Source organism: Mchenga conophoros, linkage group LG12 (assembly GCF_057382185.1).
Source record: "Mchenga conophoros isolate Kocher_MC1m ecotype Shallow Benthic linkage group LG12, M_conophoros_male_GT1.1, whole genome shotgun sequence".
Lineage (NCBI taxonomy): Eukaryota > Metazoa > Chordata > Actinopteri > Cichliformes > Cichlidae > Mchenga > Mchenga conophoros.
Window position 1 is genome coordinate 8,689,965 of NC_140537.1, and position 20,799 is coordinate 8,710,763.

The 20,799-nt window shown below is 39.6% G+C and overlaps 1 protein-coding gene across 1 annotated transcript in view; it reads right to left on the bottom strand.

Moving 5' to 3' along the window:
- Positions 1–1,920: 1,920 nt before the first annotated feature.
- The window catches only part of LOC146562110 (lysyl oxidase homolog 2B-like), a 47,359-nt gene continuing 28,480 nt past the window's right edge, over positions 1,921–20,799 (bottom strand). The window contains exons 7-14 of the mRNA XM_085293585.1: positions 16,703–16,854; positions 15,988–16,155; positions 9,125–9,290; positions 8,608–8,848; positions 7,894–8,009; positions 7,084–7,220; positions 6,852–6,963; positions 1,921–6,567 (exon numbers count right to left, since the gene is read on the bottom strand). Of these exons, the coding sequence (XP_085149711.1) occupies positions 6,497–6,567; positions 6,852–6,963; positions 7,084–7,220; positions 7,894–8,009; positions 8,608–8,848; positions 9,125–9,290; positions 15,988–16,155; positions 16,703–16,854 (1,163 nt within the window). The 3' untranslated portion in view covers positions 1,921–6,496. The remainder of the gene's footprint in view (positions 6,568–6,851; positions 6,964–7,083; positions 7,221–7,893; positions 8,010–8,607; positions 8,849–9,124; positions 9,291–15,987; positions 16,156–16,702; positions 16,855–20,799) is intronic.

Below are 20,799 nucleotides of genomic sequence, written 5' to 3' on the forward strand. Positions count from 1 at the left end.
GGATCCAGTGAGTCTTCAGTGCTACAGGGTTATTTTGCATGGTTTCTGATATAAATGCATTCTGACTGATCACCTTTATCCTGTAATTAAACTTTTCAATCATGCTGGCAGTCCTTAAACAAGTATTCTGTCCCTATCCACAGGACACAATGACTGACTGAATGAGTTGGCGACTGTGAATTAACATGAATCATATGTTATGACTTTCTCCCTCTCCTCATCTCCAACCTGTGGCAACAAATGGCTGCCCCTAAGTAAGCCCCTCCTTAGTTATGCAGCAGATTTCTTCATTGGAAAAGAGTTTTTCCTTCTCACAGTCACCAAGAGTTTACTTAAAGGGGGTCATCTGATTGCTGTTGGGTTTATTTTCTCTGTTATTGTAGGGTCTTTATGTTACAATATAAAACAGTCTTTCTATCGCCTGTTGTTTGGTGCTATATAAATAAAATTAATTTGAATCGAATTTAATTGACCTCACAGTCACCATATCTCAACCCAGCCTTATATTCTAATATCTGTTAAACACAGTAATGATGGTGCATCAAGGACAATGTGGCTTTAAGTAGCTTGCCAACAAACATTTTGACTCTACTCATGCCAGCCTACCTTTGAAATTGGTGGGCAACAACACTTCTCCCATAAGTGTTCCGTTAAGAACACACAAAGGATTCCCAGAAAATATCCTCCAACCATTACACCTCTACTAGCAGACTGGACCACTGATACAAGGCAGGATGTATCCATGCTGTTTACACCAGATTTGGACCCTGCCATCTCAGTGTTGCAGCAGAAATAGAGGCTCATCAGAGCAGGAAACATATTTTCAATCTTCTGCCGTCCAATTTTGGTGAGCCAGTGTAAATTGCTGCCTCACTTTTCTTGTTTTTGGCTGAGAGTGGAACAAACAACAATGCCCCGTTCAGTGTGCCTTATATCACCTTGTTTCCCATTCTGTCGCTTGGTTTGAACTTCAGCAGGTTTTCTTGATCATGTTATGCATAAATTGCTGCCATTTTATTGGCTGATTATATATTTGCAATAGCACACAGTTAAAGAAGTAGAGCTCATAAAGTAGCAGTTTAGTATATGTCAAGCAGCTCTCTGCACTGCAATAATCAAAACATCAAATGAGGTAATGTCTTTGGAAAAATCATGTTAATCTCTCCAATAGTTCACGAGAATCAATACCAAGAACCAGGAAGCTCTTGTGGTTGTGCTGTCTTTTCCTTGAAACCCACAGGTTGATTCCCCAGACATGGGTTAAGTCCAGTCCTAAACTATATATTTTTATTTTAAACTTTTTAAACTATAGCTAAATTGGGAAAATTAAAAATTTGAAGGTACCTTCACAACACTTACAAATGTTTAGTTATTTAACCCTTTAGCAACTAATCTAAAGTTATCTTACAATAAGTAATCTTACTATACCTACCCTAGCTACCTTTATGTCACCCACTGGTCTCTGAAGGCCCCTTTTAAATTCTGGGAACTAACGTTTCTGCCATTGCCATCATGGTTAGAAAAAGCAGATGCGACAAAGAAGGTTTGGTCCGACTCTCAAAGCAAAGGTGCATTAGCTAACAACTTGTGATTGACAGGTCGTTAGCTAATAAGTCTCCATTTTGCAAGATAATATGACGAAGATCTACAAAATAGATAACGTTTTAATTGAGCCCATAAACTCAGAAAGAGTTAACAGATCTGGGTCAAATCAGAAAGTTGTTTTCCCAAATATCTCCAAAGGTTGATTCTGTTCATCTGGACGTAGCGTTTTCAGTGGGAGAAACGTTTCGTCACTCATCCAAGTGACTTCTTCAGTCTCAGTTGACTGCAGGTTTCTCCAATCTTATAAAGAGTCAGTGGTCGTTGATCAATGGTCATTAGAATTTGCATAATCATGATGAAGGAACTGACCTCCCAGCCCATTGTTCCTTCAGTGGGCTGGTTTCAGTCATTATGCAAATGTACTGTTTATAGTATTGGGGAAACCTGCAGTCAGCTGAGACTGAAGAAGTCACTTGGATGAGTGACGAAACGTTTCTCCCACTGAAAACGCTACATCCAGATGAACAGAATCAACCTTTGGAGATTTACTTTACCTGGATGATTGAGAATGCATCAAGATGTTTTCCCATATACGTCTAAAATTACTCTAAGTGGTTTTGCTACCACAGCTATTGCCATCTGGGAGCCTTCAGATAGAATGCAGTTTTATTTTTCATACCCAGAAGCTACACCGATCTTTTATGCTGTCTACGACTACAAAATCAGGAGTTAGTCTTGCAAGTGTAGCTTATAGCCATTATCCAAGCGAGGCTCACTAACGTCTTATAAATGGAAATATTTAAGCCAAAATGTGCAGTCTGTCCACAAATTATCCACACACTTTTACAGTTTATTGTGTTGTAAATTTAATTGACTCTACACCCAACAACTCACAACAATAAAGGAAAAAATATAAGGTTATTGCAAATGTACTAAAAATCAAAGCTGAAATGTGAATCACGTCTGAGCGAAATGACACAGAACAGGAAAAAAGTCCATCTTATGCAGGGTGAATGCTGCCAAAGACAGCTGATTTTAGCAGACAGTCCAGTCTGTGGTTCAAAGTCACAAACTTTCCTGATACTTGGCTTTGGAACTGAACAGCAAGACAGCACTAAAAACTCGATATCCCACCGTGACAGGAAGAGTATTCCACAATCAGACATTGGTCTAAAAACACCAGATATCAGCAGTTTAAAAACCAAGAGGATTACATTAGCAAGGGGGTAACAAGGTCATTAATAAGAAAACACAATTACAAATGGTTGTGTATGCTCAGTTCAAGTATACTATTAGTATACATATATACATGTGGTTGTTCAACATGTAAAGTGTCCTCAGAAAACAGAGGACCAGTTTGATAGCACCATTAAAATAACACTGGATTCACACATTGTTGTACAAAAGAATAAAAGAGAAAAAAACATATCTGGAACAGACAAACAGGGAGGAATGCATTCTCTATTTGTTGTTAGAGGATCTGTGGTGCCACAGGATGGAGATCAGGTCTTCTGTTGCCTTATGAAGCCAGCATGTAAAGCAGCAAGACAAAATTTGACAGCATGTTACTGTAGAGCAGTCCTGTGATCCTCATGTTAAAAGAGTCCCACTGACTGGAAGCCTAAAAGCCACACTGGAGTTAAATATAAAATCAAATGTCTTAAAGTACTTTTTATTGTGATATTTGAATTTGCAGCTGATAGTTTTTGAATTGAAGGGAAAACATCCGATGCATGGTACCTGCAGATACAAGCTAACGACAGGAAGCAATCCATTTACACTAGCTTACAACAGAACACTGATAACATAACAGGAACAATGACATGGATTTGTGTTTCTACTATATCATGTTTTTCTGAAAAAAAAACAAAACAACAACTTATAGGTGTAACTTGGAAAGAAACTTGTACTTTTAAACCAACATTTAGCACATCTCTGTTGCTAACAGGATTATAAAGTCAAACAAGACACATTTATACCACATAATGCCTGTCTCTTAAATATTTGCAAACTATCATGTGAAGCGTCAACAAAGGTCTATATATTAAAAGCTTATTAGCTAAACCAATTGGGAGCTTCCTGTATGTTTGACAAGCAGTTCTTCACTGCTCAGTCAATGCATCATCATAATAGCTTGAAAATGGTATGTGTTTGATTTAGCTGATGCAGCTAGAACGTGATGCAGTTAAAATGATTTCACTGGTTACATAAGACCCCAATCCCACAGGTGTAGACACCTGTTTGTATTTACTCCCCAAATGGTTGCAAGTATTTGCTGGTAGTTGCTGTGAAATTGAATGCTTAAGACCAATTTATGCAGACCTAGAGACCAATCAGTGACTTTTTGCTAGCATACATGCTAGCAAAAAGTGTGTATTCCACAGCCAGTTGGTGTATGGTTACTGGATGTTGCTAGCGTGAAATTGGTTGCAAAAAAAGTATACAGTGCTACACTGAAAACTTCCTTGCTATTGCTTTGCTCACTAGCAGGTTGTCACAGTCAGCAGTAGTTAGCATGGAAATCAGCGACTTGTTTGGAAAAATTTACAAACTACTCTATAAGTTGTAGTGAAGCTGTGAAAACCGTGACACCAACCAGAAATGGAGACTGTTTACCTTTACAGTAAACGTAGAAGTTGAAACATGTTGGTTTCAGTTGTAAGGTGGAACTTTTTTGCTGACCAACAGCCTCCCTGTGGTTCTGCAATGGACTTTTTGAAGTTTCACTAATGCAGAGTGGTTAGGTCACCAGTGTTTGCACTAAATCGGCATCTCAGCCAAATCAAAAGTAGGTTTACTGTAGCCTCCTCTTTGCAGCCAATAACATTCAGTGACAGCTAGCAACCTCCAGTAACCACTTGCCTACTGGTTGATGAATAGATATTTTTCCTTACCCCTTGAGGTTGCCAGGGGGTCTCTAGACCTGTGTGACTGAGGCACATAATAATAGTAACACTGAAGGTTCACAATAAAAATAATTAAAAGGATTAGATTTTAAAGAGTTTTTTTTAACTGTGCCAAGTTTGTGGGTTCTTATGTTTTAACTTATGTCTGTTAAGGATCTTACTGTATAACCTGCACCTCATAGTAATATAAATGTGTACTGACTGCAGTACACGTTTGCAACACTTCAGCAACCTGGAAAATTGTAAACCACTAGAGGGCAGCATAACAAGCTGATCAGAGGATCTTTAAGCTGGGCAGACACTGTGCGATTTTTGGCCCATTTTGAGCCGATTTTTCAGTCGCGCGACCGTTTTGGCGATCGGCCCGATTTTGGCCTTCATCGTGCGTCGTGCATCGTGTTGTATACGTGGGGTAACGACAAGCGATTAACACCTCACGACCAGCTCCCGATCATCAATCGCTTGGTCGTGAGGGTGTCACCGCAGCTTCTCACACTGCGCACGCGCAAACACAAATTTCGGTGAAAAAGACGGAGCAGCGCAGCAGTGAGTGCAGCGTGTGATCTGGACACAAGCGATGGAGGCACTTGTAGAACTTTGGAAAGCTCATCCGAGCCTTTTCGATGTGGCCTCACAAAATTATCACGACCACAACAACCGTGAAAATAGTTGGATGGACATTGCTGCTCAATCACAGCTGCCCGATCAGTGTTTTTCATTAGCAATTTAGCAAAGTTGATGGTGGTGGTGTGCGTGTCTGTGTGAGTGAAAGACAGAGAGGGAGACTGAGCGACAGATTTTCTGTTAACCTTCATTTTTATGGACGCACAGTGTGAGCACTCAGGTCGCATCAGAGCATCGGGTCGTATAGTGTGAGACCTGCATCGTGACCTACGAACTTCTAACCCCTGCGAGTCAATCGCACAGTTTGAGCAGGAGCTGAATCGCGCGACTGAAAAAAATCGCACAGTGTCTGCCCAGCTTTAGCCCAGCATAAGGTAATGTTGGCAGGCATACTAAATCAAAAGCCCCTATTAGAAGTAATTATTGCTTGCTGTAAATAGGAAATATAATATTCCTTTCTATATTTCTTTCAACATACTTTTATATGATCAGCTTCTTCAGAGACTTTTAGTGCTACTCTTCTATGAAATGTGACCACAATCTTGTCAGTGCAGTGTGCAGAGCTAAAATGGCTTTGGGCACTTTAAGGCACTTTAATACGTCACGTTTCAGCCATGGTAGATTAGTTTTCCAGCCGAACCAGGCAATTAGCACTTGTAATTGGTGATGAACGGGCTGTTTTGCTTTGCAGAAATTGCTTCTGCCACAGCTTAATTTGAAAAAAATTCCTCACTGAAGATGTGACGCTTAAATAACATTTGCAATAGGAAGCTTAGTTATCTGGGCTTCAGCATGTAAAAAACATTTCTGAAACTGCTAAAAAAAATGAATGGAATGAAAAATAGCCTGCATTTCCACACACAGGCTGCTGTGTTTGCTATTGATGATTCCTGTCAATCTTCAGGCGACCTGGCACAGACAAACCGAACTCTTCAGGGAGAGTTTCGGGGAAAAACACACACAGACATACACACAAAAGAAGTGCAGCAGGGTTCTTTTAAAAAGCTGCATTTCAAAGTAGGCAGACTCGTAATGACATTCCTTGATACTTCGCCTTGTGTAATACACCTGCCACTAACCTGCAGGTCTGTAAAAACAAGTTCTCTCTGTCACAGGGCGTACAGAGAGTTTCACCGTTCTCTTGCTCTTAACCAGAGAGGTTGGAAGTGTTGTTAAAGTAGCTGCCGCTGCACGGACAGAAGGGGGAATCAAATATTCTGTCTGCCGGAGGGAAACAGGAGGGGAGAGGGTCAAAGAAAGCGACTGCCTCATGGATGAGGCGAGCGTAAAAACAGATGCTTTGACCAGGGCACGGCTGGTCAGAGGAATCCACGTAGATGAGATGTGTAGTGGTTGGTTGGCTTCAGCTGGTCTTTCTGCTGAAAGCATAGGCCAGTTAACTCCACTCCTCTGCTCTGTCTTTACCTGTGGGTCACCTGGTTGCTGTGGAGGCCCGGGAATGTCTGTTCCGTTTCACTGCTTAATGAGCCACCTAGAAGTTCAGCAGCAGAGACAGACAGTTACCACCTACACATTTTGTCCTTGTTTTACACTTGTAGAATCACTCACTCTAATTGTCAAGCATAGGAAATTGAAAAAATAAATAAAAAGAAGCTCACAGGGTACTCATTAGCATTCATGTGAAATAGCAGGGCAACTCATTAATGAAAGATTAAAATCTGAAACTGTTTAACAAGTTTAGTTAGTTGGTTAAAAAGTAAGTGTAGTAAACACTTTACCAAATGACAAAGAGCAGATATAGCCTTATCATCTTACCATTATGGCAGCTGTACATCCACACACGATGGCCATCATATCGACATCTGCATTTCGTGAAGTTATTGGTGTAGTCCGACTCTGGCACTTCGTAGTTTGGATTAATTATAATCTGCAAGAGGGAGGTCATGAATGAGACGCTATAGCTGCAGTTTGAAGCCATTGTATGAACAGCTGAATCTTGCTGAACTGTTGGTTCTCTAGCAAAAGAGCTAAAGGCGAGAAACATCACCTGGAAAATGTAATCCCCGGGTTTCAGATCAGTAATGTCGACCCACTGGCAGTCGATGTCATGCCTGTAGGTATCCCAGCAACCCACAGTAATACCCTGGTCTCCAAAGTTGGCACATTCATACCTCTTTTCAATACCTGCAATAACAAAATATAATAATATTTGTCATTGCTTATCGGGCATTGACAAACTGAAACTCATCTAGTTTCCCTCTGTCTTTACACACTATTACTATGCACCCCTCTTTAATCATTATCTATTATTAAACTCTGGCTTTCTCTCCTTGCCTTTTATCCTGTTTTGCTCTGCTCTCTTCTCTTTCATATTCCCAGAGGTTTCTTCCTGTTAAAAGGGAGTTTTTCCTCCCCATTGTCACCACGTGCTTGCAGGGGGCTGTGAGATTGTTGGAGTTTCATTCTACTATTGTAAGTTATAAAGGGTCTCGAGATGACTGTTAATCTGAATTGGCGTAATATAAATAAAAGTGTACTGGATTTTATTTAATTGAATTGAACTAAATCAGGCAACCTCAAATATATGGGTTCAATTTTAAAATTCCTGCTGAAAAACTGAAAGATCCTGGAAAAGCTCCTTACATCTTGGAGAACTGTGGAGCTGCTTAATAATTCTGAAATTAAAAGTCAACCTTTTCACCTTAGACAGTGTTAAGTCACCCTTTTCAGTAACCATATTGTTTAAAGGAGCTTTAAAAGTCCATTACTGAACATATAAGAATTAGTTTTCTGCCACATGTTTCAAAAGTGAAAAATTTATTTCCTTCCATAACTGAATTCCTTTTTCAGATCTTACCTTCATCACACTCTGAGTCCTCCAGGCAGAAACTTGCTTTGTGTCCTTCAGCCACTTTGGTTCCATTCAGGCTGAATAGGTCATAGATGGTGAACACCTCCATGCTATGATAATGCCTACACAAAGACGGGAACATACTTTAGCCTTTAAAAGAAGACACTTGTTGTCATTTTAGCTCTAGTCTCAAGGGCACCGGCGTTCTTTAAATAATAAATAAATACATTTTTAAAAAAGCATCTCAACTAAATAGCACCTGTAAAAACAGCATGTCCCTTAGAAAGAGTCATTTCTTTCAGTGATTCTGACCGTCCTGATATACTGAAAGCTGAAGGCTGCCAACAGTCCACTGACTTTTTGCTTGTAGTTTTTAATGAAGGTGTAATTTATGTTTCTAAAGGGGATTTAGTAGGTGTATAAATCCAGTGCTTGTAACGAGAAAAGGTCTGACAGCCATCAGCATGAACCCTCTGAGGTCTTAGTCATCACAGGTGGTAATTCCTGACACTAACCCTGCATCTTGGAGAAAGCAAAAATGCACCTTTTGGGAAAACAGATGTTGAAATGAATTGTTCTTTCAAGACATGGAAGAACAATTTGATCAAAACAAAAAAAAAAAAAACATATTCCGATTGCCCGGGGTTAGTGATCAAGAATGCGATCACTTGATAAAATCTAGTATCAAACCTCCAAAACAGTGCTTGTACTTTCACTGACCTGTGACAGTCATGCCACACCCACGAGTGCTTGTCAGCTTTGGGTCGGAAGTCGGACTGGCCATTGTTGTGTATCTGGGAGGAGAAGCGCAGCAGGCGGCGGTAGGTGTTGGCAGGAACCTCGCTGGATGTGGAGGACAGGCAGTTTTCCTCATATGCACACTGCAGCATGAACATGGGCCGATCCTCCATGTAGGTGGTCTGCTCCACCACCTGAGGGTTCAGCACCAGGTCTGGTGCCGCTATAGATAGAAGTGAAAAATACATGCTGCTGAAACATTTTTAGGGACATACAGAAATTGTTCTAGCAGCTCTACGTCAAACTTATTTACATTTGTTGAATTAAAACTGAATGTGCAGATTGAAGGAGTAAAAGATTTTCAAGGCTCCAGTCAAAGTAGGTTTAAAAGTGGAAAGGCCAATTTATTTATTCCTTCATGATCAGGCTTTGTTGAGGCAAATTTTACACAGATAACATAATATGACTTTTCAGCACACTGCTCATTTCACTGTCTTACTCTCAGAGCAGGAGACCCCGGCAGCGTAGCGGCCGCCTCCTTTGGGGCAGCTGAGGTGGGCTCCATGGTGCAGGCAGTGGGACAGAGACATCTCAGTTCCAGAGCACCGAACGCCACTCATCACCACAGCATCAGCGCTCACCTCACCCGACCAGTACCAGGTCTCCTGTGGAAAAAGCACAGTTTACAGATCAGATGTAGCAGCCACAACCTCTCCATATATAGTACAGTATATAGTATGTATGTATATAGTGCATTGTATTTTATAAAAACCCTCCTAACTTGGTGGGCTGTCCCTATGACATGTTAATGCTGCTGAATCCCCTGCAGCAGGAATGCATTTAACTCCTCGTCAGCTTTCAAGTCAAGTCAGCTTTTTTGTATAGAACGTTTAAAAGACATTAAGTGTCATCCAAAGTGTTGAACAGAGGTACGATGTAGTTAAAATATCAAAAATAAATGAAGATGAAAGAAATCTATATAAACATCCATACACTTATATACAAATACCTATACAAGCATACATGTACACATACATACATATATTTACAAAAAACAAACAAGATAACTAAGACAGAACAGACCAGGTTTCAAAGTGATCTGAAAGCCTGTGAAAATAGGAAGGTCTTGAAGTTCGATTTGAAGATTTCCAAAGAGAAGGAGGACTTTATAAAAGACTCGGAGCAATGACAGAGAAAGTATCCCTGTATCCTTTAGATTTTAATTGGGAGCGTGGGACCAGTAAAAGCATCCGATGGGAGGACCAGAGAGTTCGAGCGGGTTAGTGCAGGCTAAAGATCTTAAATGTAACCTGGAGCAGAAGTTTTCATGGGCATAATTATCATGATAATTTGGGGCTTTTAATGATTTCTTTTAATTTTTTTTCTCCCCTGCCCAGGTTGGAATGATTTATAGTGTACATCTGTACTGACTCTGAAAAAGAAGAAACAACGCACACATTTGAGTTGATTTTGGAGTATATAAGGCCAGGGCCTCTTGTTATTGATCATGATTGACTACAACTAGTAGTTTTTCTTTGGCAGCATAAAAATGATTTATTTGACAGCACTCACTAAATTGACCAATACTCAGAACAATGAGAAAATGTGACATTTGCCCAACAGTTTTCAAAAGCAAAAATGTACTTTTAAGTAATCAAATTTAGTTAATCCAAGTCATTCTGAAAAAGAAAACCCTTACCCTAGCCTGGGAGGGGTTATACTTCAATTATCATAGAAAACAACACTGCAGGTTTAGTTGCTTGTGGACTTTCAGGTTCTGGTTATGAATGAACTAATCCTAGGGGACTGATACACATCAGAAAATGTTTAATAATGTCTTTACGTTTCTCATTTAGTTATTATTTTTCAAGTTCTGTTTTACTTTAGTACTTACTTATTTTTAGTGTCTCACATTTGGTTTTACTTCCCCTCCTGTCTCATTGAATAAAGTGTCCACTGCTGTGTCTTGTTTTCACTAGCTGTGTCCACTTCCCCTGACTGCCCTTCTGTGTCTATATAGTGTTGACTTCCCCTCAGTCCCTTGTGTCAGTCTCTGTTAACCTCAATGTCTTCAGCCAGTTATGGATTTGGCTTTTTCTGCAGCCAAAATAATTGCTTGCTCTTGGTTTAGTTTGTGATGATTTTCCATATTGTAGCGTTTTATTACCTGTTTGTCTGTTTTTTGTCAAAAAGCGCAACTTAAAAGTTAAAGCTCTGTCTTATGAGCTCTTATGTATCTCTAATGTATCGTTACACTGACAGATGATGAAAAAAGCTGCACAGCATGTAATACAGTAAATGGATTCCTGTTACAGCTGAGAGTCCTTCAAACTCCTGCCGGAAGGCAAACACCTTATAATTATACGCTCTTCATTTCATGGCTGTGCAAACACTTTCATAAAGCTGTTAGCACAAAGCCCCTCAGCCTCCTTATCTGCTCCTACTATTACCCTGCTGCACTGTAAACAGTGTTTTGGGCCGCCCCCCAGTTCACACCCAGGCCTCTCACTCCTAACGTCTTACATGTGTCTGTGTTTATTAAAAAAAAATAGAAGGCTGTGCATATACACAGAGCCACCGGACAGTGGCATGCATGGAAGTATGTAGCTGATATATTTAATCTATTTTTTTTTTTTATCAAAATGAAAAAATAAATTAAGTCAAATATTTTTGCACAGTCAAATAAAAAAAATACAAATTTAAAATGCATAAATACCTAAAATTTAAAAAAGAAATGCAATAGCCTCAAATTGTTAAAAAGATTTTCCATTTTCAAATTAGCAGACAATGTGCAGCCCTGAAGTTGACCAGATAAAAAACAAGAAATATTCATATTTTTTCAACAGTTGAAATGATAATGAAGCTTAAAGTTTCGATTGGAAGCAAACAAATTTATTTATTAATTAGTGTTGTTCCAGTCTTCTGCTTGGAGTGAAAATTACTTGTAATTACAGTCATTTGGATTGTTGAACCATAAAAATAAAAATACAACTACAATTTAAAATGAACAGCACAACATTCAAACCTACTCATAGCCCAAATTTTAATTTTATAAACTTATTTTGTATTGTCTACATATAGACTACTCTTCCTATAACTCCCACCCTGGAAGGATAGATACATGCTAGTAAAAGCCGGTAAACAGTTAGCCTTAACATTTGTGCAGAAGCTATCAGCTAGCTGATTTGTCACATGTGTATTTAGAATGAAACATGAGACATGGCATAGAAACTGAACATTTAACAGTGTTTCCTGAAAACCCTCTCCTGTCTGATCATTTCCTGAGAACAAAATAAGAACAACCCCAGGTTTCTCTTCAGCACTGTAGCCAGGCTGACAAAAAGTCAGAGCTCTTTTGAGCCAACCATCCCTTTAACGTTAACTAGTAATGACTTCATGAACTTCTTCACAAAATTTTTTTAATCATTAGAGAAAAAATTACCAATAACCATCCCATCAATTGTACTAAAAGTACCATTGATGTTAAGTTAGACTCTTTTTCTCCAATTGATCTTTCTGAGTTAACTTCAATAATTACACTCAACAAAAATATAAACGCAACACCTTTGTTACTGCTCCCATTCCCCATGGGATGGACGTAGAGACCTGAAATTCATTCCAGATACACAATATAACCATCCCTCCCAAACAGTGGTCACAAATCAGTCCAAATGTGTGGTAGTGGGCACATCTGCTATATTGAGATAATCCATCCCACCTCACAGGTGTGCCACATCAGGATGCTGATCTGACATCATGAGTAGTGCACAGGTGTACCTCAGACTGCCCACAACAAAAGGCCACCCTGGAATGTGCAGTTTTGTCTCACAGCAAAATGCCACAGATGCCACAAGCAACGAGGGAGCGTGCAATTGGCATGCTGACAGCAGGAATGTCAACCAGATCTGTCGCCCGTGCATTGAATGTTCATTTCTCAACCATAAGCCGTCTCCACAGGCGTTTCAGAGAATATGGCAGCACATCCAACCGGCCTCACAACCGCAGACCTCGTGTAACCACATCCAGCAGGTTCACCTCCAAGATCGTCTGAGACCAGCCACCCAGACAGCTGCTGGAACAACAACAACAATTTCTGCACAAACTGTCAGAAACCGTCTCAGGGACGCTCAACTGCATGCCCGTCGTCCTCATCGGGGTCTTGACCTGACTCCAGCTCGTCGCCGTAACAGACTTGTGTGGGCAAATGCTCACATTCGATGGCGTCTGGCACGTTGGAGAGGTGTACGCTTCACAGATTAATCATGGTTCACATTGTTCAGGGCAGATGGCAGCTGAGAATGTCCCAGTTCTTGCATGGCCAGCATACTCACCGGACATGTCACCCATTGAGCATGTTCGGGATGTGCTTGACCGGCGTATACGACAGCGTGTACCAGTTCCCACGAATATCCAACAACCTCGCACAGCCATTGAAGTGGAGTGGACCAACATTCCACAGGCCACAATTGACAATCTGATAGACTCCATGCGACGATGTGTTGCACTGCATGAGGCAAATGGTGGTCACACCAGATACTGACCGGTTCTGGGTCCCCAGACCCCCAATAGCGCAAAAAACTGCACATTCCAGGGTGGCCTTTTGTTGTGGGCAGTCTGAGGTACACCTGTGCACTACTCATGATGTCAGATCAGCATCCTGATGTGGCACACCTGTGAGGTGGGATGGATTATCTCAATATAGCAGATGTGCCCACTACCACACATTTGGACTGATTTGTGACCACTGTTTGGGAGGGATGGTTATATTGTGTATCTGGAATGAATTTCAGGTCTCTACGTCCATCCCATGGGGAATGGGAGCAGTAACAAAGGTGTTGCGTTTATATTTTTGTTGAGTGTACTTCCTCCAAACCATCAACATGTCTTTTAGACCCCATTCCTACAAAACTGCTCAAAGAAGTCCTGCCGTTAATTCATCCTTCGATCTTAAATATGATCAACCTATCTCTAATGATCGGCTATGTACCACAGGCCTTCAAGCTGGCTGTAGTTAAACCTTTACTCAAAAAGCATCTCTAGACCCAGCAGTCTTAGCTAATTATAGGCCAATCTCCAACCTTCCTTTCATATCAAAAATCCTTGAAAGAGTAGTTGTCAAACAGCTAACTGATCATCTGCAGAGGAGTGGTTTATTTGAAGAGTTTCAGTCAGGTTTCAGAGTTCATCACAGCACAGAAACAGCTTTAGTGAAGGTTACAAATGATCTTCTTATGGCCTCTGACAGTCGACTCATCTCTGTGCTTGTCCTGCTAGACCTTAGTGCAGCATTCGATACTGTTGACCATAATATTCTATTAGAGCAATTAGAACATGCTGTAGGTATTACAGGTACTGCACTGCACTGGTTTGTATCATATCTATCTAATAGAATCCAATTTGTGCATGTAAATGGAGAGTCCTCTTCACACACTGAGGTTAATTATGGAGTTCCACAGGGTTCAGTGCTAGGACCAATTCGGTTTACACTATACATGCTTCCCCTAGGCAGCATCATTAGAAGACATAGCATACATTTTCACTGCTATGCAGATGACACCCAGCTCTATCTATCTATGAAGCCAGATAACACACATCAATTAGTTAAACTGCAGGAATGTCTTAAAGACATAAAGACCTGGATGGCCGCTAACTTTCTGCTTCTTAATTCAGATAAAACTGAGGTCAGTTTTCAGGCCCCTCTTCTGTGGAACCAGCTTCCAGTTTGGATTTGGGAGACAGACACTATCTCTACCTTCAAGACTAAGCATATAGTTAGGGCTGGACCAGGTGACCCTGAATCCTCCCTTAGTTATGCTGCAATAGATGTAGGCTGCCGGGGATTCCCATGATGCATTGAGTTTTTCCTTTCCAGTCACCTTTCTCACTCACTTTGTGTTAATAGACCTCTCTGCATTGAATCATATCTGTTATTAATCCCTGTCTCTCTTCCACAGCATGTCTTTATCCTGTCTTCCTTCTCTCACCCCAACCAATAGCAGCTGATGGCCCCGCCCCTCCCTGAGCCTGGTTCTGCTGGAGGTTTCTTCCTGTTAAAAGCGAGTTTTTCCTTCCCACTGTCGCCAAAGTGCTTGCTCATAGGGGGTCATATGATTGTTGGGTTTTTCTCTGTATGTATTATTGTACGATCTACTGTAGAATATAAAGCGCCTTGAGGTGACTGCTGTTGTGATTTGGCACTATATAAATAAAATTGAATTGAATTGAACTGTGAATGTACAAAACAATGAACCTACAGTCTCTTTAATATTATATATGTAGATGAAATGTAATTACTACATGACTAAAAAGTCTCAGGAATTTATGTCACATAACCCTAACAGCTGAGTTTCCAGACTCGACAGCTAATTCTGATCATAATATACACCAAACAAAGTTCACTGACAGCCAACTGATGCAAACAGTGATTTAACAACTGACAGTTCCTTTTCTGTACTGGACCTTTCAGTCCATACAAAATAAAAGCAGAATTTTTAGTTTTTCTGCGCTGTTGGATTGTGGAAGCCCAAACACTCATGATTTGGCTGTAGGTATTCTAGTTCTCTCTGCTGTCTAGAGAGCAAACTTCTTAAAAAAAAAAAAAAAGGAAAAAGAAAGACTCCTAAAACAAGTGGAAAGTTTCTTCTTTGTGTCATAGTACATTTTGTATCCCATTTTCCACTGGCAGCACAAGCTATTTGCTGGAAGCTGCTTTCAGTGCTCTGTCGATACATTATTGCTGAGTTAGCTTTGTTCCTTGGATGTGGGTATATATATACACTTTATTTCACAGGCCCTATACATACAGCAATTTCTTATCATTTACTCAAAAGAAAGTAAAACACATCTGTGAATTTATTGGTGGTGTTAATTAACAGAAATGCAGAGACTGTGTTAAATTTGTACCAGCCTGATTTATGCTATCCAATTAACTACTAGAATAACCAAGAGGCTTTGAGTTGCTGCACAGCAGGTCAACTGAACATGTTTAAAAAAGGAAGAGTTCTAAAGAGAATAACAGTGGACTTTCAATAATGAATTACAAATGCAGCACCTATTCATGACTTTAAATGAAGCAGCACTTTCAAAGAAATCATCCACTTTGAGGAAATCAGCCCAACAAACTAAACTCACATAGCTTTGTCTCTTTTAACTAGCTTTTTGTGGAAAATGTCTATTGGGTCATTTTCTATAAACTATAAGCTAAAGATGAAGAGTCCACGGAGATCTGTGGAGAGGTTGTGCTCAGATTCGTACAGTCTGGCTATAAGAACACAAAATTTGTTGGTTTACATTTTAGACATCTAAAGATTTTCACACACCCAGGCAAACTGATTCCCACCCCCTGGCTGCTGTGACTCATACCTGGAAAGCATTGCTGGCAAAGCCCAGACCCAGCTGTCTACAGACAACCATGGCTTCCATGGTTCTCCAGCCCTCGCTGCACACCGTCCCCCACACCAGAGAGCCATTTCTCTCCACCAGCACCTCCACACGGCCTTCATACGGGTTACGACCTCCACTCAGACGCAGCTGTGGGTGTGAAAAAAACAACACAGGACTGTTGATGATCATCAGTGCTCTTGGAAGGGACACATTTACAGTGCTTGTTGCCATTAAATGCAAAATGAATACAGATTTAATCAAGATTTCACTGGTACACCTCTACTGCACCATGTACACTTCATACATACTTTTGTATGTAGTAATGTTCCTCTCAGAGGTCTAAGTCATGACTTAACCTGGGTTCACTCCTGTTCATCCTGTAAACACTTTCTGGCTGAATTTGAGGCAATTTCTGTACAATGAGATTAATCAGCTCTGCGTTGTATCAGGTAAACATCTACGTACTTTCAGAAATGACGTTTTCATATTGTAAAAATTGCAGTGTGTCAAGCATTGCATTGCAACACATGTTAGCACAAACTAAAGAACACTTAAAGTATTCATGTTATTATGTTATACAGTAGAAGGAACTCCAGTTCTAGTCTACTGGACGAACTGCTGAGTTGCACTGTGAACTCATTTCCTAGAGCAGCTGTGTTAACCAGTATTTGGCTATAGTGAAATGGAAACCAACCCTTTCCTGGAAGCCCATTTTTGGGACATTACATCTGACGGCTGCATCCTCCTCATGGCTACAACCCAGAGCCTCCTTATTGAACGAACACTCAGTTATGGACTTCTCAAATCCTGAACACTCCACCTCATTCATATGCACTGGGCCCATACCTGAAAAATGCACACAAAGAAGCAGATTCAGTTTGAATTCCACTGAAGGTGACTGAGGGAACACAAATCTGTATGTTGGGTCTTGTTACATATCATTAAAAAACACAATTCTGGTGTAATAAAAAAAAAATCTAAAATTCAAAGCTTCAAAGAAAAACACGTTTTCTTTCCTAGAGTGAGGCACCTACATGCTAAATATGAGGTCAGAGTCAAAAGTTAATTAGTTTAGCATTATGGCAAGAAACTAGGAGAAAACAGGAAAAACAGGAAGTAGGAATTAGCATCTATCAGGAAGCTGGTGCAGAAGGTTTTCAGTCTATTGCAATTTATAGTGTAATAAATTGCATTTTAAAATATAAGCTTAGTAACCCATCATGTTTCCTGTTTGCTTTTTACAGTCTTCTAGGTGTGTCCTGAACTTTATGTCCACCTGTTGTAAACTGAATGAATTAAACATTTTTAATTGTTGTTTAGTTTAATTATTGTCCATTGTTCTCCAATGGAACAATTGGCCATGGAAAGATAGGGTCGGGGTTCAGAGCTCAGCAAGGTTAAATATCTGAGGATCTTGTTCTGTGTCCCAACCCTCATTATCTCTGGTTACAGGGGCACCTCTAGAATTATTTCGTAGAGGTGGCTATATGGGGGTTACTGAAAATATTGTGGTGGCACACTAAAACCAGAATTTCCAGTTTTATTATGCTGTCGTCAAATATAGGTTAGTTGAAAATTATGGCAAAAAAAGGGAAAGAAAAGAATGATATGCCGAGTTAATTTCCTGCTATTAATCACTGAAAATAGGTACATATGAAAAACAAATACGATTTTGAAATCCATAATGATCAGTTTTGATTGATTGGATCGTATAAGAGTTTGAACTGTTGCCTGTCTATGTTGGCTCTGAGATGCACCAGTGATCTCTCCATGGATTGGCACCAGTTTTTCTGCAAACTTATTACATTGTTACACACATAGGTGGCAGGGCTCGGCCTTACGTATGTGTAAGAGCTTAGACATCTTGAGGAGAGCTGCTGCTCCTTGCTGTAGAAAGGAGAAAGCTGAAGCATTGCAGTAGGAGACCCAGAGTATGCCCAAAACTCGTTGGGGTGATTATAGATCAAATTTAACGTGGTAGCACATCACGATCCAAGAAGAGGAATAAAAAAAAAACAACAAAAAAAACACTGGACCTCTCTGTGACCCTGCTGTTACTGTGACATAACACAATAAAATGAAGAAAATGGATGGATGGACATAATCATGTTCTACCAAACAGTGATATTGTAACACTGTGAGGTCTAATGCTTCATCGGTGAAGACAACAACCCTACAGCTTCCACAACATGCTGTGTTGGTCAAACCCTTAACCCGTGTTTTGAAGAAAAGCAAAAAAGGCTTTTTGTAAAAAACAGTCAGTTAATAGCATCTGTTAGAATATCTCCTGATAGGCAAGACGTGGAAGAACAACGTTTTAAAGAAACAAAAAAATAGATATTCACTGATGATGACTTAAACCACTGAGGGTTAGAGAGTTTCTGTTTGTCCTCTTTCTTCCATGAAGTATGGAAGAAGTTTTAGAACCACTAAAACCCATCAGGAGCAGCAGCAGTCCATCTAAAAGTGTCAGAAGTCCTTTAAAAGAATTTGCAGAGCAAAGAATTTGCTGCTTTTAGCAGCTCAGACTGGACAGAACTAAGGAAAGCATGAATTTAAATATACAGAGATTCTTGTCAAGACCTGGTCTAATGGTCCAAAACCAAAATAAATCTGCAAATCTTTTTGTTTTAATTCTATTTCAGTCACTTTTGTTTAGAGAGTGTAGTCTAATAGTAAGTTAAAAAAAGCAAAAACCCCACATATGCCCAGGGTTCCTTTACAAACTAATCATACAAAGAAGCAGACCACGGAGCTAAATAGGAAAGACTAAGTCAGCTAAGCATGGAAACAGAAGGTCATACATACAAGAGGATCAATAAATCAAACAACTCAACAACTAGAACAGTTCCACAACAGCAACTACACATCACATTGCCTGATGATTTCTGAGGCCCTGTAAGCACAAATGTAAAGCCACTTAACCTGCAGATCAGCTCAGTCTGCTCCACAGACACAAAGTATTAATTGTTCAAGTCTGACTTGTATGTTATGTCTTTATAACTATAACATATTTATTTCCAATTTTCCCTTTGTCTTATGGTGTAGAATTACTATCTGGGCTGACTTCTATTTTCCATGAAACATTAAAGGCAGTGATGAGAAACCCTGATGGAAAAAGCTACTTTCTCTTCGTTTCAAATTTTTCCACGTCTAACGTGACTGGAATGTGCAGCAGTGTACAGCATGTCCCTGCCTTTTCTGAAGAAATGTTCTTCTTGTTGCCAGGTATCCACACACTACTAGAGAAAATGTGATTTTTCCACCTTATATGCTGAAAAACAAGTAAGCTGTGTGTTTAATACACTTGAACATTGGTGAGATATCTGCTGCGTGTTTAAGTTAGAAGTGTGTTTGTGCCACATTTTTGTTAGGTGTGTGCTGCTGACTTCCAAACCTGCCAGTGGCATAACGCAGCTCGTGCAGGTTATGAAAACCTTAAAGTGAAGCTGCTCACAATAAAAGCCTCCACTGAAAATGAGCAGTCAGTGGAAAAAAACCCCAAACAAAACAAAAGACAAGAATCACAAACTTTGCTGTGTACATTTCAATATATTTGCCCACTCCAAGAAGTACGACATGAAAAAATCATTATTTCACCATTTTTAAACAGGATAAGAAAAGTAAAGTGTACATCAACAATTAACATAGTGCACTCATATTAATCTAATATCTGTATGAAGGGTTTCTGCCACAAAAATGTTTAACCTCTTGGCTACCAAAGAAAGTGGAGCTCAATGTTGCACCGTACAGTAGCGCGATCAATCTGGTTCAAGTAAACTGTATCAATACTTAGGCAGTAAAGATCTGATTGAACTTACTCTTTAAAAGCTCATATTATGCAATAGCTGCAATACTATTTTAAAATGTTACGCACTTCTAATCAATATTTTTTGTCAAAGATTGATTAAATGTACTGGTAACACTTAATATAATATGACATAATATGGCCTGCAACTAAGGGTGTCATTCCACTGTAAATAAATGTCATTTCTATGCATTTTAGTTAAAACACTTTTAATCTGTTTATTTATTTTGATTGAAATTACAATGTGCTGTAATTATATTTACCTACCAATACTTAAAAGGTAGGGACACTAGAATAAGGGGGTAACAAGTCTGATTTTTACCGGAAACAAAGAAATAATTTTGCTGTAGCTAAATTTAAGCATTCTGTAAATAATTTTAAGAAGCGAATCAGTAATTTTAGGTCGTGCATAAGCAATTTCAAGTATTGCTTAAATTCATGGATTTTACAGGAAAAGAGACAAATTATATTTTAGGTAATTCTATGTACTCATAAGTAATTTTAAGTACAGCCTAATGTCTTGGTAATTTACTGGAAAAATAATATTTCCTCATCTTACAAGCACTCTGTACTTTTTGGGGTGTGGGGCGTAGTATAGAGTGGCTTAACCTTTCAGGTATCTTCTGTAAACATTTCAAAGTTATGTTTGAACAGTATGTTTGAGCAGCTATGGCTGCATCATTATCATGTCACACAGGTCTTTAAATTGTGATGGTATTCTTTTCATATTCAAACCTTCTACCCAGCAAAGATCGTGACTATCCAGTGGCCAATTTAACAGCTAAAACAGCAGAACTGTTGTTTTAGCTGTGCTAGTGAAGTGTTGGTGAAGCAGATAAATGGAGCTACAATGAGCAATGGGCCAACATTTAGTGGGCCTGTTTAAGAGATGAATCCCCAACATAAACATGTACAGTTGTAATTGCACTACATTTTTCAGTGTTGTGGTTAGTTTCTTGCATTACCACTAAACAGCTGACAAA